We start from the raw sequence: 27,991 nt of genomic DNA, 5'->3' as shown, positions 1-27,991 counted from the left end.
ATTTAATAAAGACAGTACAATGTAAAATATACTAAATTACTAATTATACACCTTAGCCGTGTCGATTTACTACTGCCGAGAAAGTTTGACCGCTACAGCCAGATTTATTTTCTAGTTTTGATTGTGTTTTACTTGTGTTTATTTTAGCGAATGAAAATAAAACTGTGTGTTACAATACTATAGTTAATTTGTATTTTCAGATGGATGTACATTTTGTTTTCATAAATGTTTGAAAAATCATATTGATCGGTATTGCTTATTTACTTGATTTCTATCTTTTTTTTATACAAGAGTCTAATTTTCAGGCGTATAGATACTATGTACAATGTATTTAGTATATCATACATACTTCTTGAATAGTAAGATCGAATGGTTGGCGACACATGATGTAAGGTGAAGTTAATATGAATAATACGATATTCATGAACAGACTTCTTTTATTATCTTATAAGTATAATAATTTGTTTTTACAATTTATATTCATTATTATTAAGTACAATTTTGGTCATACAGCATACATAAGGGACCACAAACATCTTAATTATGCATAATATACAGTTTTATCAACACTATAGTTTTATCATAATAATATATCATATTTTTATTAAAACGAGTTTCAAGATCTTCTAAAGGTTTTCTTTGGTAAGTAAGTACATAATATAATAACTGGTCAAGTTTCTAACATAAAATAAATAAATTACTTAATACAATTTGTTTGAAGTCATGAAACGCCTACATATTAGTATGAGAATTATTACAATACAATTAAATCGAAATAAGAAAAAATAATACAAAAATAACAAATAAATGTATAATAAAGATAATGTTTTACATATTTTATAAACATTTTTAATAAATAGAAAACGTCTAAAGATTTAAAAATTGAAAAATGTAAGTACAAAATCACTTAAGTGCATTGATTAGTGCGTTGAAGCATCACTTATTGACTAGGGTGTGTTCGATTTATGTTTAAAAAAGTACTCAAATAGGATACATAATATTAATTTTTATATGTACCTATACATAAAAATAATAATAAAATAATAATAATAATAATAATATATAAATACAAATTCATACAGACATTGCACATATTTCGTCCTAAAGACGAGTAAATTTTGTTTTGGATTTTACAGATAATAATTTGCACATGAACAAAATATGATAACCTATTTTTTTTTTGGTTATTATATTTTTTTTTTTAATAATTATACACGAATAAAATTAAAATTAGACTAGAATTTGATTAAAAACAACATTAAAAAAAGATCAATTGTTTCGAGAGAGCGTTAATTATGAGCTTTTTTCGTTTTCCTTGTTCAAATAAAAATAAAAATAAAAGTAGTGGAGGTACACAATATATAGGTAGTCTTTTACAATTAATTAAGTAAACAAGAGAGAACCGCATTGATATACAAATTTAAACGTATCTAATTAAAAGTACATAAATCCAATACAATATATTGGCTAGTCACAAAAAATGTTCAGATAGAGGGTGATAATTATATATTAAATATAGTTACATTTATAATATTATATTATGTACATCAAGTATATAACATATCATAACATTAAAACTCACGATAAACAAACTGACATTTGATCGGTTAATATAATATTATGTATAATATTTTATATATAGAAATATACATACGATTTGGATTCTGAATATAAATAACAACACTATAAATATATCTTTGGTTTTCTATACATATAAAAAAAAAAAAAGCAAATAAGAGGAAAATATATTATTTAGAGTCGGTAAACAAATGAATAATTACAATACTGTAGTATCGTGTTTGTATTCTAACGTCGTGTCTATATGTATACCAGCTATTCATGCACTATCGGACTCAATATTTCATCGATTATATTATAAAACACTATATATCTATTATAATATAGCTTTCTGAGTTATGACTTAATAGTTATTCGCTTTACACATAATATAATGCCTATACATAACGTATATAAATAAAAACAAAAAAAAATAAAAAATAAAAAAAAATGATCGGTACTCGTTAATCGGTAATTTTGATAATTTTCATATGAAATCCGTCTCTATACGATCACCCGCGTTTCAAAAAAAATAAAAACAAAATAAGAACCAATTTTCATTTAACACTCCATAATATCATAACATCGTTCTAGTATCATGGTCGTGTCAAACACACGCACAGTACCTACACTTGCTGCGTGCGCTTTTTAATCAACGTACAAATCGTTTTTGTACATCGCCTACGTAATATTATTATTTTTTTTACATAAATGAGTTATATAACATAATATTTATAACGACAATGTTTATCGTTATGTGTTATAATATTTATTATTAATATATATATATATTGTATTTTTGATGATGGCTGGACCGCGTTATCTCTCCGTGTGGTCCTCCTCTTAACTTATGCCGATGTACGGCGACGTCACCGCGCCCGGGTTGTTGGCTTGGCACGGCGATGACGCGCTGCCCAGCGGCGACGAGGCGCTGGCGCAGGCCGCCGAGTTGGCCCTCGTGGCCGCCACCGGCGATCTGGCTGCCATGCTGGCGCTGCTGCCCGTCTCGTTGCCGCAGATCTCGTGCGCGTTGTTATTGTGGCCGTTGCTGTTGTTGTAATAGTAACGGTGATCTGTAACACACAAAAGCAACAGCGGTTATAGGTCAGGTAAATTATTATCACGTCATTCATATATATAATGACAGCAGTCGTAGCAATAACATAATACACCGATCGCAGTTACTATATAATATATATGTAATATGTTTTCGGTACTCGAAACGAAATCGTGGTCAAAAAATATATGTCAGACGATAGACTATAATATTATAGAAACCCGGTGATAATTTAGGCATGCAATAATAATAATAATTTATTTAACTCGACTTGGGTAGGATATACCTACGTCATATAAATACAAATTAATTTAAATGATCAGGAATGCCTGCGTTAAGGACCTTCCCACCAGGGACGGCCTGGGATAAAAATTCAGACCGGAAAAATGTACTAAATATATTATTATATTTTTTTTTTTGTAGTATAAAGAAATTAAAAATTACCTAATTGTTTTAAAAAATAATGTAACACAGCCATTTGGCCAATGACAAATTCTAATATGACAGACCACCGGGAACCTCTCGGTACTCCGGTGGGCCAAGCCGTCTGTCTTATGGGAGTAGACTATGTATTTAGGTATAATAACTAAAATCGCTACCCCATATTTTTAACCCTTTGCACTCATATACCGTACGTATCCGCTACACATACCTTGGAGGGTACAGGCTCTCCGGATATATTATATGCAAATTATGCTTTATGAAAATGGTATAATATTACAATGTTTTGTATATAGCAATGGTGATCAAATAGCGGACACTATTTATATTTGGTGTATATAGACATGACAATTAGTTAATTTCTAAGGTGCGAATTAAATGAAGTTTTTATTCATTTTGATTTTGTCTTCCGGAATTTCTAAAATCGTTCTATATTTGGTGATATCTGCAGAACTACATAATTAAGAGTGTGAGTCGCTCCTCGAATTCAACGTATAAGGATCTTAGTATAATAATACACAGCGCATGGCCGTTACTGACGGATTCGCAAAAATTCACGCGAAATACCTACTGAGAAGACCGCTGGTGCCGGTGGGGTTGTAACTGTAACCGGCGTACGGGGACGACGCGTACTGGTTGTAGGGCGAGCTCGTGTACGACGCGTATTCGGTGCCGGCGCCTAAAAAAAAACGAACAAAAATAAACGTTATTACACAAGTCAAAATAATATAAAAAATATGTCATGTACATTACGCACATAAATCATTAATTTTTCTATAGTCTTTCGTATACTTGGGGCACTTGGGCGTACCACCAAGAGTGAAAAACAATCGAAAAGTTCGCGATTTAAGCATAATACTACGCGTATAGATCGTCGTCGTTGTAGTTTTTACAACATTATAAATTATAATACAATATGATCAATGCAGGCGCGCGACTTACCTGCAGTGGCGTAGTGCGTGGTGAAACCCGGTAACATGGTGGGCGCCGAAGCCGCGTACACCGTACCGTTGTTCTGGTTGTTGTTGGCCGGTTGCAACACGGTCAGGCTCGACGGGTCGGGCGATCCGGCGGGCGTGACGTCCGCCGCTGACAACGACAGGGAGACGCCGCCGGACTGCTGAGGTCCGGCACCGCCGCCGCTGCCGCCGTTACTAAACCCACCTGGGGCGGTACCGCTATCTACGCGAGACAAACCATCACGATAAGCGTAAATAAAAAAAAACAAAAACAAAAAACAAAATGCCATGCCATCAAAAAACGCCGAACCGGCCCGGTCAATACACGGTAGTGGACTCGCCCGTAATTTATTATGATTCAATAATATGTTGTGTAATTTAGTCATATAATATATAATCAGTGGCGTATTTTTAGGCTAGTCATTTAGCATTGGTGTGTGTGTGCGTGCGTGTGCGCGTTTGGAAGGGGACAGGTTATTTCCTGGGCGATATTGTCCTGCCGGTAAGAAAAGTTTTAATATACACGGTCGAAATATGCTCTATTCTATTTGATATAATATTCATTTGTTTTTAATTTTAATGATTACTCGGATAAAACTGTATTTAATTAAGTACCTATCAGTATTATGCGAGGGGTGAGAATGCAAAGAATAGTTTCCCGAATTATTACAGAGTACGGGGGGCGGTAAATAAATGTGTATTTAGTGGGCGGCTAAAGTAACAAGATCCTAAACACACGTAGCTTTGCAGCTTATATAACTACTGGTATACATGACTAATATACAGAATATAAAACACAATGAGCACTATATGTACACTGGCGGTACTGTCAACTAAATCCATTTTGACCGGCCCGTTCTAAACGTTAAAAACAAAAACAGCAACACGATCGGTGGTCATGCCGCGATAAAACACTCACCTGTGTGGTATTGTACGGGAGACAAATGGGTATGATCTAAAACGGTACTGGGACTCATCTTTTGGATCTCTTGCATCGTCAACGGGGCAAGGGGAGTGACTCCGCCTACTGGACGAAAAACAAAAACAAAAACAAAACTATAACAAAACACTCTACGTGAATACATAACACTTAATAAAATCTCACTACCGTTCTATCACAATATATTATGTTAATATTAAACTAAGTGTACTCGACATAATAATTACATATATGCAGTACGTTATAATGCACTATACAGTATACACTGCACTCGGCGGCTAACCATGCACCAAACTGCATATTTCGCAGGTTGCACACAAATAATGTCATATTATTAATCACTTACCGAGCGTTGTGGGCACGGGCGGCGTGTAGACGGGCGTCGCGTTCTGGGCCTGTTGCTGCGGCGGTTGGGCTTGCATGGTCTCGTACAGGTCAGCCGACAGCGGTGTCGCCGAGAACGCCGTCTGGTTGGCGTCGTAGAACGGCGACGTGCCCCCGCCGGACGTCACGCCCGCCGCGTTCAGCTCTGAGAACAGTTTGTGTTCGTCTTTCAAACACCACTTGCCGGGCCAAAGCTGTGACGTAATAAAAAGAAAAACGGTTAGTCAAAATCGTTATAATAATATTCAATTTTATTGGTATCAATATAAGTGGAGACGGAATAATATTAATAAAACGAGCGCTTACAGATACATTTGAGTACAGCGACGCGTCGCCGTTGTAGTGCACTTGAGATCGTTCCCTCTTGATTTGCTGCTGGTGGTCTGCGTGCCCGTTCAGGTCTCGGTTTTCGTCTGGAAAACCGAAAATAATAATTTATTAACACCGAGGTTATTTTTAACAAACCGCGCGTTTTGGGACCGTGTCGCCTCGCCGGGACATCTCGTTTAAGTTCGGTTCATGATTGCATAAATAAAAAAATAAACATAAAATGCACTACACACACACACACACTCATACCCACACACGCATCCGGGTCCTGACCCTTTCGGAAAATAAAAACACCGACTACACAAATATTCCCCCGGGGTCAAAGAGCAGATTGTGTTTCGCTGCTTATTACCCCGTTCCCGTTGGGAATATGCATTCAAAGCTTTAAATGTCAAACTAATATATTGAATTACGCGAGTGTTCCCCTCCCGCCGGAGCTTCCGAAAACACACGAGCCCGCGCGCTTAATGTTGTCAATTCGACATAAATCTGATTGCTCGCTTTGCGTTTGACGGTAATGGCTTTCCGAGAAATAATGATCGATTTCTATCGACTGCTTTTAAATTTGTCGTGGTCGGGCGGTGTAGGAAGGAGCTGGTACACGTCGTATTATATTTTTTTAAGAACCAAGTAGAAAATGTTCCCAAGTTTTACCCCTCGAAAAAATAAAAAGAAGGCCGTTAATCACGTTACTTGATTTGCAAGAAATTATTGTCCATGCGCACAGTGCATTATAGTTTGCTACATGCTATGACAAACTAATATTGTACCGTATTCATTCTGGCTGCATAATATTACAACAATAATACATATAGTATATCATTAATAATTATCAAATCATACTTTGTTTGAAATAAAATGCTTGTCATTACGCTATTTAAATTATAGTTTCATATATATTATGCTATATATTGAATTCGTAGTGGAAATACTATCATAATGAAAATTAAATAACATATTCTGAACTAGTTTTAACCGGCGAGTATTAGTAGCTTAATAGGGGATTGTATTGTATACAATGTTATTGTTATCTGATCTGTTCTGTGATCAAAATCCTGAAAAATTACAGTTAAACTTCCTATGGGAATTTTTTATTTTGAATAATGAAAATGTACACTTTAAAATATCTCTTGGGCAGTTAGACATAGCTGTAGTACTGAATTATCAGTTTTAATTAAATTGAAAAGCCAGTTTATAAATAATTAAATTTTTTTTATCTGGATTACTTTCGATATATATATATATATATATATAATATATATAGTATACTGTTTATGTAACAATACAATATAGACAAAGACTTTGGATATACACAGACCGTGAAAGGGTTGACGAAGACAAAAGGGATTTTAAGTTTGTCAAAGTTTCTCGAAAGCGTATACGGGTGTATATATAAATATAAGTGTATAAAAGGACCTTTTCAATATCGATGGCGTATCGTTGTACAAAGTGAGCCTAATGCGTCGAAAGGAAAGGAACGATACGAAAGAGAAAACCCTTTACACGGATACCCAGACAGGGTGAAAGGCTTTTCGTTCGGCTATTCAATTTGCAGTTTGCCTACAAGTATCTTCTAAGGGAAAATAATTCTAGACGCTCGAGATGCCATTTGACAATAATATTCAACGCACGTTTTATACCCTCAAAATTGTTCCACAAATCTAAGTGGATTGAAACAAATACAATATTGTTGAGCACGATTTTCTTTTTCTTCTTTGCTCGATGTTATTCTATAAAGTGTCTTCTATGTAATTTGATTTTCAGTGATATATATATATAATTTTATTCGAAGTTTTACGGTATTTTATTGTAACGTTTGTTGAAATTCAAGGATAATTCAGGTCATCAATATTTAGTTATTTGTATTAAATTTAAGCAAATAATTTTATATGTGTGTGTGTTTTTTTATTCTTATTATGTAGAAAAAATATAAAATAATAATTATTTAAAACAATCACAATTTTTTATTCAGGAAACTATTCGTATAGTGCATCACAATTGATAAGTGCTATCAATTGTGATACAAATTATGCTTATAAAATATCCAAAAACATATTTTTTGTGTTTCAAACATTTTTTATTTGGACTTTAAAATGGCTTTTACAATTTATACTTAAAAACTGTTATACTACAAAACATACAAAATAAAGTGCTTCTGTCCTTTTAATTATGTATCAAAAGTTATTAATTTTAATCGAATAACTACCTACGGTAGATCTCATTACTTCCGTTTCCACACTCAAATAAAAGTAAATATGTATTATGGCATAATTATGAAAAATTTATTTATGCGATAAAAAGTGGGGTATGGTAACTTTTCATCCGCATTTTATAGAAATAAAAATTATTACTTTAAGTACCTTATAACAAATTCACGTATTATGAATTATGATACCGGTAGAAATATTTATATATTAAAAAATAGTAAACGACGGTAGAAGTACTTAAAAAAAAGATTATGAGGATACTGTGTTTTAAGTAGATAGATAAGGTTGCTTGTAGTTTAGACGTCTACCCCTTTTCGTCCTCTCAACGCACTATATGTAGTCGAAAGACCAACGGTAGCAGTGCAGTATATATATACCTACTACTACACTATCATTATTATTAGTAGTAGAAGTAGTAGTAGTGATAGTAATAATGTCGAAGACTTTTCCGACGTGGCTGTAACGCACTTGGGTGGAAAGTAGTTTTCTACTTCCACCGTCAGCAGCCGTGGGAGACGAGGGGGATATATTATTATGTTCGTAACGGTCGACCGAGCGACTGCACCAGCGCAGCGGCGGCGACGGCAACGGTATAAACTTATTGGAAAACGAACACACACACATACACATATTTATGTATATACATATACGAGTATATAGAAAAGAGGAAGACGGTGGTCGAGAGGAAGGCGGGCGAGGTTAAGGGTATACGTAGGAGGAGAGTGAAGTAAAAGCTTTCGAAGGATGTCGCCCTCGCCCAGAGGGACGGCGCGGGCCGGACAACTATGGCGGTGTAATGGAGCGTTGCTAGGTAACAATATAGCTTGTAGAACTTTTCGGTGTACCCTTCGTCGTCGTCGTCGTCGCCGCCGCCGTCGTCATCGTTATCCTCTTTATCCTCCTACTCTTGCGATTCTGCCACCTCCGCCGTTCAACCACTACATATATTACTACTTCTATCCACTAAAAACTCATTCAAAGAGAACACACATTGCTTCCCCCCCGTTTCTTCCGTTTTCAAACTGAAACACGCGCGCACACATTCTCGACAACCTTAAACGGTAAGCGGTTACGTTACATTATTATTAATCCGAGTTCCGGTAATCTGGTTAGGTTAGTGTTGCGGTGTTTCGCATGCCCAATACATAAAGGTATAATCTTATGTTTATACAACACGTTAGATTAAGTAAATCATGAAATTTTGCGGAAAACTATATTATCTGATGCTCCCAGCTTTCGGGGATAAAACACGCGTTTATAGGTATTTATAAAAAAGCTTTAACGGAAATCAGGCTTACCCGTGTGATGGTGATTTTGATGTTGTTGGTGATGGTGGTGATGGTCCAGATCGCGTTTCCGTTTGGCCGTGGTCACGTTACCGTTGGGATCGTGTTGCGGTATACCGAGTATACCGTTTATGCTGTACCGGTCGTGGAGGTGACCGCCACCTCCGGCCGACTGTTGCGGGGCCGGTGCGTGGGCTATCACCGACACGGGACCGGATCCTTGTTGTTGCTGTTGCTGTTGCTGCTGCTGTTGCTGTTGTTGCTGCTGCTGATGATGTTGTTGACTCGGTGGACCACCCGTGCTACCGTTGCTGTTGCTGTTCTGATGGTGGTGCAGGTTCTGCTGTTGGTTATGCACGTGTTTCGCCTTCTCGGCCGCCTTGTTCCGGACGATCCTGGAAAAAACAACACACGACGGTTAAACATTAGACCGGATATACTTAAGTAGCTAAGTGGGTGCAATAATTAAGCAGCAGCCCCGGTGGCAATGAGCATATTTAACGGTTCGGAAAACAAACATTATATAATAGTTATTGTCGTCGTTCAGGCGAGTTGCACTAAAACTTGTGCCGGGCGCAACATAATGATATATTACACACGCATACACTCGCCACTGCGGAGACTGCTGCAGTCGTTGTGCCGCGCAAACATATAAAAAGCAGCGGTGGAACCAGCGCTACTCCTCGGGGACCGGCAACTTTTAAACTCGGGCCAAAAGTTACGCGCCGGCACAATGCGCGCATAACTATATTAAAAGCTTCGCGGTCCGTTTGTCCGAAAACCCCGCAGAAACAACGTATACGATATATACAATGCATATGTATGTATCGGGGAAAAGGGGGCAATGCGCACCACACCTTTTGACGAAGCGGATCGCCTTCTGTGCGCGCAAAAGTTTTCTAAGTGCGGAATTGCGTTTTCCCCGTACCGAAAATTATAGACCACGTTATATTATTTCGCTATATACACGCGCTCCTGCGTTTGATTAGACGATGTTCCGCACCGTATCGTTTGCGTTGTTACGCGTTTCGAGTTTATATTATACTATATATGCACGCAGATAGAGAGAGAGAGAGAGAGAGAAACTATATAACAGTCTGGTGACTTATGAATTAAAAAAGTGAGCTAAGGGGTGCGAGAGAACCTATATCGAGTAGATTAATAACTTAACGCAATAACAGTTATGGTAATTGTCATAAGTCCAGGAAGCTCGGTGCGCACGTGCCCGGCCCAGTGACGGGCACGTGCCCTCTCTTCCCGTGAGTCCTTTTTCCCAAACTAGTTTTTAATACTGTAACGATTCACATTAATCATCGTCCCGCAAATTTATTACGGTCTTTCGCGGAGGCCGCACCACCCTCGTCCCGCACTGAGACAAAAGCCACGATTTTTCTCATGATATGCATTCCGATCGACAGCGAATTTAATGTGCGTCCCCTCCATTGTTGTTCGAATGTCAAAAATATCCTTTAAATTTTGCGGCAATTATAAACGCAATAATATAACAATATACTATATTATTATTATACATAAACTATTGCTTTAAAAAACTATTCGACCACGGGATTTTAGTGATTATTGTTATTATATTATTTAGTGTAGTGTACTGTTTGTGTATGTCCGATGGTGCGGACAATGGGCCATTTCAACTTTTGTTTTTGACAATCATATATTATTCAGCTACTCGCATTTTCCCCAAAAATTGTTATGAGCTAGTAAACATAATGCATGGAATTAAACGGAGTTACTTCTCTATTTGTTTATTGACATAAATGAACGCGTGACCGGACGTGTCAACAGGTAAAGTTTTTTTTTAAAAAAAAGATAATAACACAAAATAACCCTTAGTGAACAGTTAATTGTTTGTACATTTAATAAATTAATAGTAAACAGTAAGCCCTGTACTTATATTTATTTATAGAGAATCGGATTGCTATTTTATAAATTAAATTACTATAATAGTTTATCATTGAAATATTATTTCAGTATTACAATTGGTTATAAATATTAATATTTATAATCAATAGTAATACATAGTAAAAACGATATTAAATATTGGGTTAGTTAAAAATAATATATGAGGGTGAACTCACTACATAATCACCTGTAATATTGTGGGAATATGGATATAACAGATGACCTCAGTGGCGAGTTGCCGATGTTTTTAATAAAAATAAAAAAAAATATATATATAATATTTATATACATACATAATGTATTGCCGTATATATTGGTTTATAACTTATAATATTATTTTTATAAACAATATTTTAGTATAAATAATTTGAAATCTTATATTTCAGTGCAATTTATTTATAATAATATAATGATGTTTGGGGAAATTATTAGGTTAATAATTTATCAAAAATTATATTTGTTATAAGATTATTATTTACCAAAATTAAGTTTATTAACATGTTTAGGTACATAGTTTTTTTTACATTTTTAAGGACATAAATTAGTAAAAAACGTTATTTATTTCGACAAATAAATATAGTATTTGACGTGGTTGACTGAATAATGTTTTAGCACAGTTACAAATATTATAGTATCAATTACTGTTTCGAACTATGCATAGAACGATACCCAATAATAATAATATGTTATTATTCTCGCAGCATTAAGTTTTATTCAAGACACGCGCTAAAATTTTAGTCGAGTGGTAAATAATACGTAGTGTAATAATATTCAGTGTTTGCATCTTGAGAGTGTGTGGTGTGGTGGTATATTATAATATAATGGCATATCAATGAGTTTTGTGAACGAGGTTTTCGCGGGGCAAACATGTTCATCGAGTATATGATAATAGTAATAATAATAATAACAATAATAAACTGCTGCAACGTTCAGTAGGGTCCGTCGAGAGGGGGCACACGTCCCTTTTATGGTTATTGTATGAACCTTATATATCATATTGTGCAAATGGCGCATTGATGGAGTGAAGTCGGTTGCAGCGATCGTCGACACACACACACATAAATGCTAAAATGCATAAGTCAAACTGACTTTGCCGGAGTTACGCGCACAATGATCAGCGGGGAGTCTTTGGGCAGATGCACATACACACACAGACTCTCTCACATGCACACATTACATACGGACGCTCTTCAAGCAAGTCCCTGTCGAGCCGAGTGCGTTACGATAGTTTTTTTTTGTGTACGTTTATAATACATCGAGAACGACGGTGGATCATACATACATATATTATAATAATAAAATGTATAAACATAAAATTATACGTATTATGTTCTAAAGACGTTGGTGCAGCAGTGATCACCGACCGTGTTTCCTACGTTAAATATCGTATGCGCGTATGTGACGATGATGGCAAGCGCAGACCGCAGTAAAACGTTTCACTTGTAGCCGGAAAGCCAGCGCACGTTTCGCCCGAGAAAAGCCTCTCGAAACGCACGAGCTAACACGCACCGCGACGATTTGCCGGGAGAACTGAGCCCCCGATGGTGTTGATGCGACGGGGATGTGAAGTGAGGGGGTATTTTTTCGATATTTTGGATTAGGGTGGCTGCGAGTAGTTGTCTCAAACAACCGTATAACAACTCGCAGTTAAAATAAATCGATGTCTAGAGATTTTCCGCAACGCATATTATTATTACTATTATTGCATGTGTATTAGTATTGTATTAATAAAACGACGCACGCATTATATCATTACATAAATATGTGCGTGGTAGGTATAATTAAGGCGAAATGGCCTGTGAAATAAACGTTTTCGTTGAAATCGATCTTCCTTTTTTAATTACTCGTATTGTAAAATTAATAAATTGTACATGTTCTTTCGTTGCGTTTTACGAGTTTTGACTAAACTCACAAGTTTTTTAATTCTTTTTTAGCTTTCGGTGCAAAACAATTGTTTTATAAAAATAAAATCACAATATCTATTTCTATGTAACTTACTAATATGTACATATATAACACTTAAATACTTTATACTTGAATATAAATTAATTGTAATATAAAGTATATAACGATATGGATATGATCAAGTTAAGATTATTATCGCCTAGTGGGTTCACTAAAAATAGGTACTAAAATAGATTTTTTTCCGATTCATAGATTCCAACTGTATTTTTTAATTAATAACATTGTAATGCGTATAATGATTAAAAGAACTACATACAAATATTCCATCATTATCTGGTAATGATTATCATATTTTAATTATACCATCATAGATATATTTTATAAGTTTATTTTTAATTAATACCTAGTAAACGATGCGATTTAAATGTATATATAAGAAAAGTATAAGGTTAAAGTGTGATTAAACAAAACTTTAAAATTAACTTTACAGATTTATTTTTAAATTAACTGGAAGAAGCTAAATTATTACAACAGTCACTTAAACCAAATACCTAGTTTGGATTTCAAGTTCATTAGAAAATTAAGTTTTAAACTTGACTTGAACTGTTTACAAGTTCATTCAATTGGTGTGCCGAACTTTTACGAATAGGAGAAAGTGAAAGAATCATAATAACAAAACCAATGTCAGTATTTGAAATCAATATAATTGCAGTCATCTGTTATTTTCTATAACAATATTTATTTGTCCTATTTTTTTTTTATACATATACACTAAAATATTTTGTAATACAAATTCGTTAAAAATTACTCGTGATATAGACGTGTTGAAATGCAATAGGTACTCATTAAAAATAATAAAAGCTTTATTTTAATTAGGTTATTTTATATAATAATATTTAACCGAATATATTTATGGACCCCGAAGTATGCTTTATATAATAATTAGTATATATCTACCACGTTAATTGCGAATAAAATAATATAAAAACGTACCCACCGAGTGATTTAGAAACTGGCAATGTCGATACCTATTTACATACTATATAATATACATATATATATTATATAGTGTTTGGTTAAAGTGACAGTTGCGATTTGATTGACTATTAGGATGCAAACGAAATCTGGGTTAATTGGTTTTCCGGTTAAGCGATTATCTCAAAACGAATGCCGTTAAAAAAAATTTAAAACAAGCAAAATGCTCGTTTCACAGTTAAATTTTTTTTCGGTTTCGGATCAATTATTATTTCGAACGGCGAGTATATGAAATGTTACGCCGTTGTGATGGACTTAGTACTAAAGTATTATTATTGCTGTGTAAGTATAACAAAGCGTCTTACGTGATATACTATATATTGAATCAATAATAATGGGCACGCTGGACGAATTATTATTGTTTTTACTGTAGTACTTATATTATACATGGCAATAATCGTAGAACAAACACAATACAGCATATAATATTAATGATCATATACGAAGAGGTCCGTCCAACCTTATATTAATGATTTTTTTTTTTTTGTCCGAGTACATTATTCTCGGTACGTTTCGGAACCAGCATTGACATACCTATATATAATACAGTAAACAATATAAGCATGTACTCTTTAACTATATGTACCGTACATAACAATAATAATAATTATTATATTGCCGTGGTACGGTGATAGAAGTAGTTCGAGCTACGCGATTGGTCGCGTTTTAATGGTATTTGCCGCGTCCGATTGGCCGGATACGTGGCGTCGGGGTGGAATTATTGCCGTTATATATTATTATGATTATCGTAAGGGGTGCGCGACCCTAAGTCCTTGTCGTCGTTATTCCGCCACTATGAGCCACTGGTGACAGACCCGCGTATTACATACACCGCTGTCGTAATCGCAGATTATGCGTGTACATACAGCAGTTCGAGTACACGGAAAATTACATTATTTTAGGTGCCCTCTTTTCGATACATTGGCTTGTTATTGTTCGTAGATGTGTTTTGGGCTCGTTGAAAAATTATATTACTTCCCTTAAAAAAAAAAAAAAATGGACCGTAGAGTTTTGTTTTTATTTATTTTGTATTTCTTCGTCGCATTCTTAACTTACATGTTACATAGCATGTTACTATGTCAGTGTATTACTTTAGTTAAAAGAAAATAAATAGAGATTTTCAGAAAATCTATTTTGTTTTTTAGATTTATAAAATTTATATAATTTTGAACGACATATTGTAGGGTAAAAGTATAAAACATAAATTTATTATTATCTGTTTCATTAAAATATATGTGTATACTGTATACAAAATACACTATACACTATCTAATCTGTAGGTTAAAATAATCATAGTAAAATGATAGATTTTATTTCTTAAAAATAATAAAGTTTAGCGAGTTAATATCGGAATAAAACAGTACTATTTACTAATTAATTAATTTAATACTTAAAAAGTAATATACCAACTATAAAAGTAATATTTATATATATATTTTTAATACAATAATGTTTATCTTTACCAAAATATATTTTATACCTACTTCTTTTTACAATAAGAAAATAATGTAATATTTGTTTGTATTTTATTATTATTTATTAGTTATTTCCTTCTTATTTGGTTCGAAATCGTAATGCTCTAATTAATTGCATATAACGATTTAAGTAAAAATCATATTAGATATTGTTTTAAGTTATTTAAAGTTATTAAAAAAATTAAATAGAAGTTTTGATACAAGCACGATTTTATGATTTTCAAAAAGTTTCTATTTTTAAGTTTTAGTTTTGTTAAAAATATGAATCCGCTTTACTTAATCATGAAAAATGTAAAAATAAACTTCCACAACTATTATACGTAAATTATATAATCATTTTTATTTTTAAATAGATTTATAAAGTATATTACATTTTAAATTTATACCGTATTTTCAATTTATTTATTAGAGATGAACACATTTCGACGTTTATTTTAATAAGATATAAATGTATAATAAATCATTTTTTTAATATCTCAAATATTTAATTATATTTTAAAAGATATATTTTTTTTTACATTTTTAGTTTAAATATGTATCTATATACTATACGCATATCATAATTTTAGTGTAATAATATGTATTACTTAAAAAATGAAACTTATAATTGAATATGAAAATATGTAATAATTTTGTAATATATTTAATAAAATAATGTATGTATTAGATCCTAAATAGTTATTATTATTTATTATGTAATATCGTAGGTACAAAATTTTACGGATAAATTTAATCTACAGAGCATAAGTGGGAAAACTACAGCGCAGGTATACTATATGGTACCTGCCTATTTAATATATTGTACAAGAATAAAATTTCACGAATTTAATATTCGAGCATATTGTACTCATTCAGCCATATTATTGCGACACTATAGGACACATTTTGTGGTGTGACGTTTGTGGTTATATAGTGTTGTTAAAGTGTTTAGCATGACGCGGGTTCAGTTCACCGTGGCAAATCTGCGGTTTTCGTGTGGATACTGGAGTGGGAAAGAGATTGGAAAACGCCATTGTGCTTGTATGTGTTGTTATTATTTTCCCCACTAGCTCAGTGCCCAGTTTTCGTGTACGAAACGTACGATAGATAAAAAAAAAATAAAAATACAACTGAGCCAATATTGGTATTCGGCTCTCTCGTTGAGAGTATAGGTACCTATATATATATAGTATAGTACTATTGATCTATATATTTGTACACCTCGGGATATAAATATATAATGAACATGGTAATTCGATTTTCGCGTTACTTTGTCATTGGATACTGCATATTATAGTCGTAGTACGAGATAGATGCTTGAAATGCTACAAGCCCGACATATGCGATGCCGATAACATCTTCGGATCACTGCATATTTTACTCGTGATGATGTACGGTCCACACCCTCAGTCGATTTGTCACATTTAATAAACCATCGTCGTCGGATTTTCACAAACGATCTAACGGGGAGGGTCTAGTTTTTAGGGTAGATTGTCATCTCGACCACAAGTACGCCGTCATTAGACACAACGTTGTTAATAATATTATCGAATAATAAAAACCTGCAGCCGAAGGAAAGAGTGCAAAGCGCACATACGGTGTTTGCATCACGGTATAATAATATAGTGGTTTGTAATATACGCAGAGATTCTGGCATGCTGTCGCACGCGAAAAACTCCAAAGGGGTACAATTTTCCACGGTTTTCCGGTCGGAACGCGAGGCGGCGGGCAGGCGGCATAGCCAGTGCGTGTGTGTGTGTGTGTTAAGGAGGAAGTCGAGGAAAGTGACTTAGGTTGGAAGAGAAGACGCTGACGGGGGTGAATGGCTGCTCAAAGGGTCGAGAGAGAAAAAAAAGAAGGGAGAGATCGATATCGCAAAGAATCCAGTGCACGTTTCTTTTCCCATTTGCCGTGTCGGTGTGTGCGCGTATACATATACGACGACTACGTTCGACAAAAGTGTTTTTTTGTTCTATTTTTCTTTAAGCACACACTCACATATATATGTTTATATTATATACATTATACATGGTTTGCATTCGTTTTCTTGTACACGCACGCAATTATATTATATATGCTCTAGCCGTATTCGACCGTGTCTGCAGAAACGGTTCCTGTGGCCCTGCAGTGTGGTCGACTGTTGTATAACTGCTTCAGTTTTATACCCATTTACTTGTTGATGATATGACTGTATCACTCGTACGATTTGTTAAGGTACTCAAGAGCTAAGACCAAAGTGTTTACGATGTAGAAACGTCGCACATGTGGCGTGTTTTGACTCGGACGCTCGCGCTCGATTTGAACTCCTTACGCTACTGCTGCTGCTGGTACATAGAAACTCGCCACTGTGAAATGTGATTTTCGGATGGTGCGCGTCGTTAAACGCGAGGGACGGGTCATTGAGTCATCGAGTCATCACGATTCCGTGCACAGAGTGTTATCGTTTTCAGATTAGCCTTTTTCGACTCAATCGCACGGAAATGATAAATAGCCGTATGTACGCTTGTGTACACTGAGTGTGTGCGTGTATATATTATACACTCGGGGCGCGCGCCCACCACTGGAATAAAAAGACCTCTCTCCGACATGAAGTGCGAGGGTGTGAAAAATGCACACAACAGGTTGCGCGTTTCCGCGCGACTTTATGAAGATAATGATATTAATAATAATAACACGACCCGATGATTTTTGCAGCACAACAGATGTGCCGCCGCCGCCGGTCTTTCCGTTTCGACTAGCCGTCAATGATTAACAGCCTCGGACGACGACAACGACGATGATCGATAACAATGCGAGTTTAGTGAAGCTTAAACATTGTAATGTGTTATGTATTATTCGACGTTCAAAGGTCTAATACGGGTTTTTATTTTCAGCGCTGAATATTTTAAATAGACAACATCGACGAACATTATTTTATCATGTATCGAGTTACATTAAGGGGTGTTTTCACGAGTATTTTTATACTTGATTAGCCGTATATCATTAGCATTGTTAATAATTATAATAATGAATAATAGTGTACTATTTTGTTACAGTTAAATTCTTAGTTATTTTTACTTTTTATTGAGCTTAAAAATATTTCAATTTTTTTTAAATGTAGGTTTTTGTTGTTTTTTGTTTTTATGAAAAAATATAAAATTATTTCAATGTTAATAATTATGTATTGGAACTAAAAAATATTATGAGAATATATTGCATAATATATTATGTATTTCTATTTGATCAATAAGACGAAATAAAATTAATTTCAGCGTTTCAGTGTTCGATAAGCTTTTAGTTCCGTAAATGAACAAAAATAATATAATTGGCATTTTATTTTTTGGGTGGGTGTGATATTATTAGTTTCATTTTATTTTATATTATTACATATAAATACATAATAGTAGGTATTGGTTATTATCAGTAATTTGAATTGGAAATTTCTCAATACCAAGAAATCATTACGTAATTTCCCGTTGTCGTTTTCACTGTAGGTCCTTCTTTGTTCCATGACGAATTTTATGAATCCGCGTTTGATTTATTCACACATACTACTTATCTGCTACCTATGGGCTATTATCGAAGGTGCTATTTGCGTTACTAATTGAACAGTAGTTATTAATGTCTACGACAAATCGTACACGACCATGTCGGACTTCAAAAGTAAAAAGTTTCATACTTTCATTCGATACAGCTACATTTATCGGTGTTATGTGTAGTGCTCCGCTGTTTTGGTATAGCAAATGTTCTTGTTTCAGTCGTATGTACTTTTATATAAATTTATTATAGTGTTGTATTGGCAAGGAATTTTATTAAAACGCCATCGAATCCCTCGGGTGCAGTCGCTTCTACTACTTTGCGATTAATAAAAACATATACACTACCAGCCCCCCCCCCTCGTTCATATTCCAATCCCCGGGAGTTACACCCTTTTTATTGTTATTGCTTTCTATCACCATCTAATCATGTAATCTCTAATGGCCCCTCGATCAAGTTACTGTAATAATCCAGTGGTCTTTATCTTAATCAAACAAGTTGTTGAATTTAAAATAAAGGGAATAAAACGATATTTTTGACATATGGGTTATTATTAGCGTCATTCGAAAAAAAATAACAATTTATTTACATTAATACATTTTAAAAAGCTAAGCTAACCTAACTTAAATTAATTTAAAAAATCTATAATACCTACAATTTTTATTTATCTTTAATTAATTATTTTATTTAAAATTCAAGTACCTATTTACTTAATCAATATATATATTAATACTCTTGGTTATACTTTAATATTTATATTTTATACCATCGCCACCGTATATTATAAAATTATAAATGTTGCTTACCGGTTGATCGACGAAACGCTGGGTACGTTGTCTTGAGTACAAACGCCTTCTGCTAACAGTCTGTCTCGGATTTCCCAAGCAAACATAGTAGGATTTTCTCGTTTGTAGTTCGCTATGGAATCTACAACAGGCGCTGTAGCCACTTTGGGTTTGCTACCTCCGATAACTCCGGCTTTGAAACTACCAGTTTCGTAATACCTGAAAATGAGCACAAAATGTTAACTTTCGATAACACATAATAATGTTACATAATATTATAAATTATTATATGATTGCAATTGTGGCCGCGCATATTTTGAGTTCGTGATCATCGCATTTGGTTTTCTGTAAAAGGCACACCTCCGAGTGCTGCAAAAAACAATGCGTCCTTTTTACCATATGAAAGGCCTTCTCCCCGCGACGGTGGTCATATCACCAGGATATGGAAAATGACCGTTGGTCATTATATGCATATGAAGATGCCCTACTTCCGGGACACGATCCCGTTTAAAACAAAGGAGCTATATAGTGATTATTTATTATAGTAATAATATACGCAGACACACACACATAATATTATATATTATCATTGTGTTTGGAAGATTGTAATTTTTTCGTCCTTTCCACGTTCCGCGTATAGTATATAGAAAATGCAGATTTTAGTCTATTCATGTAGGTCCGACCATTGTTTCCGGTGCTTTTAAAAACGGCACTGAAAAATATTTGCATGCCGGGCGTGGAACGCGGTGAAATGTTAATATCGCTGAAGCTGTTTAGTCCGAGTATTGAAAATAATATACGACGCTTTAAAAAAAAAAAATTAAAAAATAAAAGCCATAACTGCTTGGGAAAAATTAGTCAGCTTGCTATTAGAACGGTTCAATTAACACGCCGCAGTGATCGCGTTGACAATATTGTCTCGACGCATTAAAAACGCAAAGTTCAGAGCAGCTTAATTGGAACAAACGAGTCGTTAAATTAGAACTGTGTTTCTAAAGCGGTGTATTTTTTCGACCCCAAAATCTCCGTATCTAAAGTGGTATTTATAGTACGTAGCAGTTTGTCAATGTCTACACCTGAGCCAAAATCACGAGAGTCGAAAATACGATCCCGGTGTACGCAAATCACAAAGAGTCTTAAGTCATTTTTTTCATCCGAAAAAATACACAGACTCGAAAATAATATATTATTCTTGGACGCGCGGTCGCCGCGAGATATATATACGATTATTAATTCACCCACCCCTCCCCGTCGCAAACCGGACCGTCGCCGACCCGGTTACAGTCGTCGCTCGAGTTGCAGCCACACGATATTATAATATTATTATTATTATCGTATACTATACGGAATAAAAAAAAGTGGCATATTCTGTTTATTATTATATGATCCGAGCAGCCCATCTTCACATAAAATCGACGGACATAAAAAAATATCGTGAAAGTGATCGTTATGATATACATTATTATTTTTGAGCAACCGTATATTACCTACCTATCGACACACCAAGTGATACAATTACTAATTAATATCGTATATACGTGCACGATGATTTGCAATATTATAATATTATTACCTAATATATGCCTATTATAATAATATCATGTGAAATAGTATAGCGGATCGAAACCGCCGTGGGATGTATCGTAGTTGTTTTAATTTTCACGAATTTATCAATATTATATACGGTCCCGTCGACGGGCAACCCTTTCGCGCGTGTGTTAGAAATCATATTTATAAAACATAATATAATCGAGAATCATTGTTCGCGGGACGGGCGTATATACAACGATTTTTCACGGTTGTTTTTGCCACCGCGGTCTATAAATGTATAATATACGTACAGAGCCGACCCTATATAATATAATAATTTCGTCGCGTATATTATTATTATTATTATTATTATTATTATCATTATTATTAGAGGTCTGCCGCCGCCGACCGAACTAAAACCGTATTATACACCACCGCGTGCTCGCGCGTATATAGCTAACTCAATTTTGCACTTAGCCTGGGCACGCGCGCGCAGGCGGTGACACTTCCCAGAAGCCGCCGCACGGATATAATACACGCGGCCGCGGTTAATGTTATTATAAAACTCGCGTCGGGCGGAAACTTGCGACAGAGCCTGCAGCAGCGGCTGAGGGACGGGAGACGGTGGCGGAAGAAACGGATCGGATGGGAGAGATACTCTAAGTGATATACGTATAATATACGACGCAGTAGCAGTGTATTATATTATTTAAAATACAAAAAAAAAAAAAAGAAAAAAAAGAGAGACAGTTTTCGATTATACGAATAGTTCTCTCGCCTCAGTTGTTGGAAATTATTATTTTTTTGTATTTGTTAACATACACACGCATAAAGGTATTATAGGTACAATAATGTACATTTTTGAAATGTTAACAGTATGTTATTTAATTACACAATAAAGCTTCTGACATTACGATTTAATTTGAAGATATGAAAATATAATATTTAAATAATTTCAGATAGTAGAACAATTACAATTTTCCTGTCGGGTTTCAAAGAAGTTCTTACAGTGAGTTGCGAGGTAGGCTGAAGCGTAAGTTTATTTGTATATATATATTATATATATATAAATCTTTAATGTAAGTTTATATAACACGATTAAAAATATTGCTAATATCAAGATACTATCTTTAATCGTGGTTTATAGCAATCGTATTATGCACATGAATAACTTTGATGACGGCTCTTATTTAATGGTGTGAAAATATTATATGCTATTAACTACAGTATACTCGAAAGCTCAACGCGCTTGATTACGGCGTATATTATCATATAGATTATACAAAAACAATTTATGTTTTTAAATCAAATTTGGGGCATTTCTATCGTGAAATAATATACACTCATATATGTACATATATTGTGTTATTTGTATAGACACAATATGAAGTTTGCGTACTTGAATTTTTTTTTTTTGGTAGGTCCACTTGTGCCTTAATGCATAATGCATGTAATACACCAGCACGCGTAACCCGTTTCCGCGAACAAAAAAAAATAAATGGCAAAAAGATTCGCGTATAGAACGTACGGACAAGAGAGACCGGGAGAGTAACATAAAAATTAATAGCGGCGACATGGTTTTTACGACCTTCTCTATTTTATTAGGGTACGTTTGTAAAAAAAACAAATACAATATAAATGTATATATATATTATACAGGGACGATATTGTCCCAGGAAGAACCGGAAGCGGGGGAAAAATCCGTGGACATCGGTTGCGGTTGAGGCTCGAAAGAGTAGATCCATTATCTTGGTTCCGGTATACTATGGTAATTGTTTCATATATTGAATTGAACGTTACTAAAAAAATAAATATGAATATACCAGAGAAGAAAGGAAATCGTCCTTAGGAACATAAAAAGTCACTGGTTGTTTATTTTAAAAGGTTTTTAATCTAGTGGTAAATATAATAATCTGCTTATTCTTATGGTACACCCGCAAGTATTAGGACTTTTTTAATTCGCTGTAGCAGTGGTTATAGATATATGATAAATAATACGCATTATATATTGTATAAATTGGAGTTGATTTCGCTCGGTAGAGCTTTCGGCCGCCACAGCTCGCAGAATATGTGTGATATTTTTAACGTTCGAGATCTCGAAACAATTGAATGGGATACATACAACATACTATAATACTGTTTAATCCATATTATATGCGATTGGAAAAAATTAACGATTTTCAATCGTCATTCGTCTCAACAGTTAAATTACCTGGACAAGATTTTCGAAACGCATCCGTGAGAAACTCTGAGCTGTCTTGATATGTCGCACGGTCGAGTCCCGTTGTGTGCCAGTTCGACTATCCTTTGCCTGACCAGGTCCGGTAACGGTCGGCCGTTTACGAACACTCCGCCCAGTTGATTTACACCGCCGTGACCTGCAAACGACAATAAATAATAATCTGTTAGTGTGTGTACTCGTTAAATAGCCTTGGCGAAGATACAAAACAAAAGGATCGATTTCAAGTATTAAATATTATTATGTACTAGCTATATTGCTGTGTATATATATATTATTATTATAATATATTATACTGTGGACAATAATAATATATATCGCGTACGTATTATACATACATAATATTGTTATTGTATAGGTACACGAGTATTATAACCGTATGGGTACACGACGATTCGATCAACGCGTTATTCTTTTGTTCGTGCCGTCTTCGCGTATTTACACAGGTTATTATCGCACACCGCGTTATATACCCATATCCACACCGCAAAAAGTCGAGTAGAAAAAAAAATCGCCAAAAACCGATAATTGTTACACATAATATACGCCTATAAGTATCATTATACGTCGAACGATCGTAGTGCGTATACTGTATTATTATATACCACCACAATCACGTATTGTCCCGGTTTTTTACTCGCTGATATGATATTATACGTATTATAATAAGTACCAATGTATAATATACATTCCGAACGTCCACTTCACTCGACATTTTTACACTGCGACGACCATATTCCCATCGTGACGTGTTCTAAACTATAGTATTATTATCTATACGCCGCGTGACTGCGACCGCGATGACGATATTTTGAATTTTGACGATGATGGAAATTGTAAAAAAGCATAATAACTAGTGACGTTCGGTTTTCAGTTTACCGAGTTGTACGGTATGATCAATATTCGTGGTGTACACGATATTGAAATATAACTATTGTTAATCTATAGAATATTATTGCTGTTCACCTATTTACGGGTAAAGCTCGTCGTTTTAATTAAAACATCTGGCTGCATTGTGCGAGAACGCGTGCGGCGGTTTAATACAATCGTTTTGTTTACAACGGGCTCACAATAATAACGAGTGGCGGACCAGCGGCGGCGGAAGGTCCGAATCGGACGGTCGAAAAGTGTGAAAAGGTCCGGTTCGGCCGGCCAACAATGTAATTCCGCATATATACTACTAATAATAATAATACATATCATACGAAAAATCTATCATGCTGGGTCGTTTGCACGTGTGTGTGTGTAGATATTTGTGTTTTGTGGGTGTTTGTGGGTGTGGTACGTGGCGTTTACTATTACAAACAAAATACTACCCGCAGTCGTGTGCGCGCGTATCAGATGGTCTAACGAGATAATCTCGTTTGGGGCTTTGCGGGGGTCGGCCGACGAATTAAGCAGATTATCCTCAAGTACCGGCGACGGGGTTAAGAGGGCGGTGGCTATTAAGGGTCGACATGTTGTGGCTCTCGAGTCTCCGCGCCGCCGTGAAAACAATAAACCTCCGCTAATTTATATTTATACGTGTAAATAATATACCTACGTACGCCTCTTCACTACGGCTTAACTGCAACAGTGTTTATTTGGTGAAGAGCCCTCGACCTCGCCATAAATATACTACCGCGGTATCGATATATTAAAGTTATCGAACGACTCGTCTCTATGATTATATTTTTAATATTATATTAATTCATACTGTGTATTATTTAGGACGTTAAGACGGATACATTAGTACCGTACCTACAGTGTAATATATTAAAATACAGTATAACGTATATTATGATGTGAATTTTATTTTATTTACTTTTTAGGTACTGCAGCTATCTCTAACAAAACTTTATATCATTGCCATTTCGAGTTGCGTTACAATTCAATTTAAAAAAATAAAATAATAAAAATACGTGTACTCCGGTGGTCGATATAGACGTAAAAAAACACACCATGTAGTGTGCATTAAAAGATAAACTGCCCACATTGGATCGGTTTTTGTTACGAAAACAATCAGTAACTTTTCCAACACAGAGATTGCAGTTTTATCCCTGTTAAGAGTGTTTGGCCCTTTGGGATTACTCGCCCTTGTTGCTTTTAATGAATCTACCCTATAGAATCGAGTGTCGATTAAAGGGCCACGCGCGCACACACCACTCGACGTGTATATGCAATGTATATAATATATTGGTCGCCCCGTGTCTGAAATATAATCATGATGATATCATTATTGATATTACAACGAATTACTTCGGATACTTAATGGATTAGAAAAAAAAAGTACATTTGTAATGTTGGTATTGTTTAAACGTTTTATTTTTTAATTGAGTAATATATAACGATGAATCTACCGATTATTCTAAATTTTAAAACCTTTACAATTATTAAATTATACAGAAAATAATGAAAATAAACGTGTTATTTATATGTATTAACGAAAAAAGCAATTTTACTTTTATTTTTTGATTTCAAGTCAAGTCTAAACGATTTCAAAAGTTTTAGTAAAATTAAAATTTAAACGTACTGGCATGATAAACACACAAAAACGATGAACAACAAAAATAGCTTCAACTGTGATCTCCACTAACAGCGGCAGCTTCGGTAATTTGTGGTTAATTAAATCTTTTATTTTTGGTTTACAAAAATGACTATTTGTCTGGTCTACAAGACAATCAAGAACCGTTGTCGTCTATTCGAATGGACCGAGAAGAAATCTTAATTGGACGGTACCAAATATCGTGCCAGGAGAGTTGCATACGTTGTATTATTATTATGCCAATCAAGCCCGAGCGCTTTTTCCGGCTAATTGGTGCGCTTATACCTACGACAAAATTAAAACGAACTTTACTGCAATATATTTCGGGTATAAGATATCGTTGTCTTCCCGGTTGATGGACATTATTTGGTCGCGTTTGATTTCAACGACCTATGGTCAATACACGAATACATTTGCAATGCGCGTACGAATATAATCGAATATTATAGGTAATCGGTGACAACAATCAATTCGGTCAATAAAGCAGTTCGAGCTTATAAAGGTCTCCAACTATCGAACGGTATTGAAAATTTGATATTTTTCGTGGTCAAATATTTAGGCGCACGTCACACAATCATTAATACACTCTACCTATGGTAGTTGTGAACCACAACGCACGTGTACCACGTTATCGCGTGACGCCTACGCATATTTGTATAGGACTATACTGGAAAAACGCCTCTGACACGATGTAAGTACACAACAAAAAGACGACCCTTGACTTTTTGACATTTTAAGTTTGGAACGAACCACTCTAACGTACTATTTTCGCACTCGAGTATTATTGGATAGTCATGTAATGTCATTACTTCCGACGGGGTATAAGGAAACATTGCAGGACCTACAAAATCGCGATACCCTCTATCGCTACGAAATCATCATAACGTCACGCGGACACTTGGATGCTGTACTCACACGTGTAGTATTCCATCATGTTCTGGTTGTACCGGTACGCGGCCGTCGACAGGTCCATGGCCGGCCTGAGCGCGGAGAACAGTCCGATGTTGCAGGACGGATCCAGTTTGGTGGCGGCCGCGCCGAGTTCACCGACAACGGAATCGCCGCCTAACACCATGCCGGCACATAACACGCACGCGAGTCGCGAGGGGGCGCAGGATAATTTGGGAGTGGAAGGGGTTGTGCGGATCCCGTGTCGACGATTATGCGATGTGAGACGACGACGACTAACTATATACGAGACGAGACTTAGAGACGACACGAGATGACGACCGCGACGACCACGACGAATACGACTAACGGTGTGCGTGTGTGCGCGCGCGACGACGTGCACAATATGTGTATCCGCCGCCGCCGACGACCGGCCGGGGTGGCTTATGTGCGGCGGCGGCCGTGTCGTCGTCGTGGTGCCTATATGCCGCCGCCGCCGGTGGGCGGGACAAAGGGATTTGCGCGGTGGGGACGGCCACCTCCCCGCACCGTTGCCCCCGCACACCCCCGTCGTCCGCGGAGTCTGATTTTTCATCTTTTTATCCTCTTGTATCGTATTATTATACTATTTTATCTCTATCTGTTTTTGCATAACATTATGTATTATAATATTATTATAATACGTGCGATTGCCGGCTGCGCCGCCACCGCCGTCGGAGAGAGAGAGACGGCAAAAATGATATAAATACGCGCAAAACAACGATGAAAAAAAGATTATTTTAAGTCATACGACCGTGTGATTTTCAACGAAAGTGCGAACGAGAAAAATCTGACTTCAAATAATTTTTCCGTACTCGCAGCTATATATAATTATTGTAGTAAGGCTGCAGGTCAGTATAATAGTAGATGAATGTCGATCTTTCACCATTGGTTTTATTTTTAAACCAGACCACTGCGTATTATAATATCGTATTGCATTGCATTGCACGCGTTCTCGTATTGCGAGCTCTAATCCTATTTACTCGTTCGGTTTATGC

At 35.4% G+C, this 27,991-nt stretch overlaps 1 protein-coding gene across 1 annotated transcript; it reads right to left on the bottom strand.

Moving 5' to 3' along the window:
* Positions 1-419: 419 nt before the first annotated feature.
* LOC114127035 (paired box protein Pax-5) lies at positions 420-27,398 on the bottom strand. Its single transcript, XM_050201842.1, has 10 exons — positions 26,982-27,398; positions 23,516-23,681; positions 19,795-19,992; positions 9,174-9,556; positions 5,645-5,751; positions 5,301-5,532; positions 4,934-5,041; positions 3,998-4,237; positions 3,627-3,734; positions 420-2,630 (listed from the first exon to the last, which is right to left on the bottom strand). Exons 1-10 carry the CDS (start codon positions 27,139-27,141, stop codon positions 2,401-2,403), a joined length of 1,932 nt encoding a protein of 643 aa, XP_050057799.1. The 5' UTR covers positions 27,142-27,398; the 3' UTR covers positions 420-2,400.
* Positions 27,399-27,991: the final 593 nt, after the last annotated feature.

This window comes from Aphis gossypii, chromosome 2 (genome assembly GCF_020184175.1).
Source record: "Aphis gossypii isolate Hap1 chromosome 2, ASM2018417v2, whole genome shotgun sequence".
Lineage (NCBI taxonomy): Eukaryota > Metazoa > Arthropoda > Insecta > Hemiptera > Aphididae > Aphis > Aphis gossypii.
This window is presented reverse-complemented; position numbering and strand designations above follow the sequence as displayed.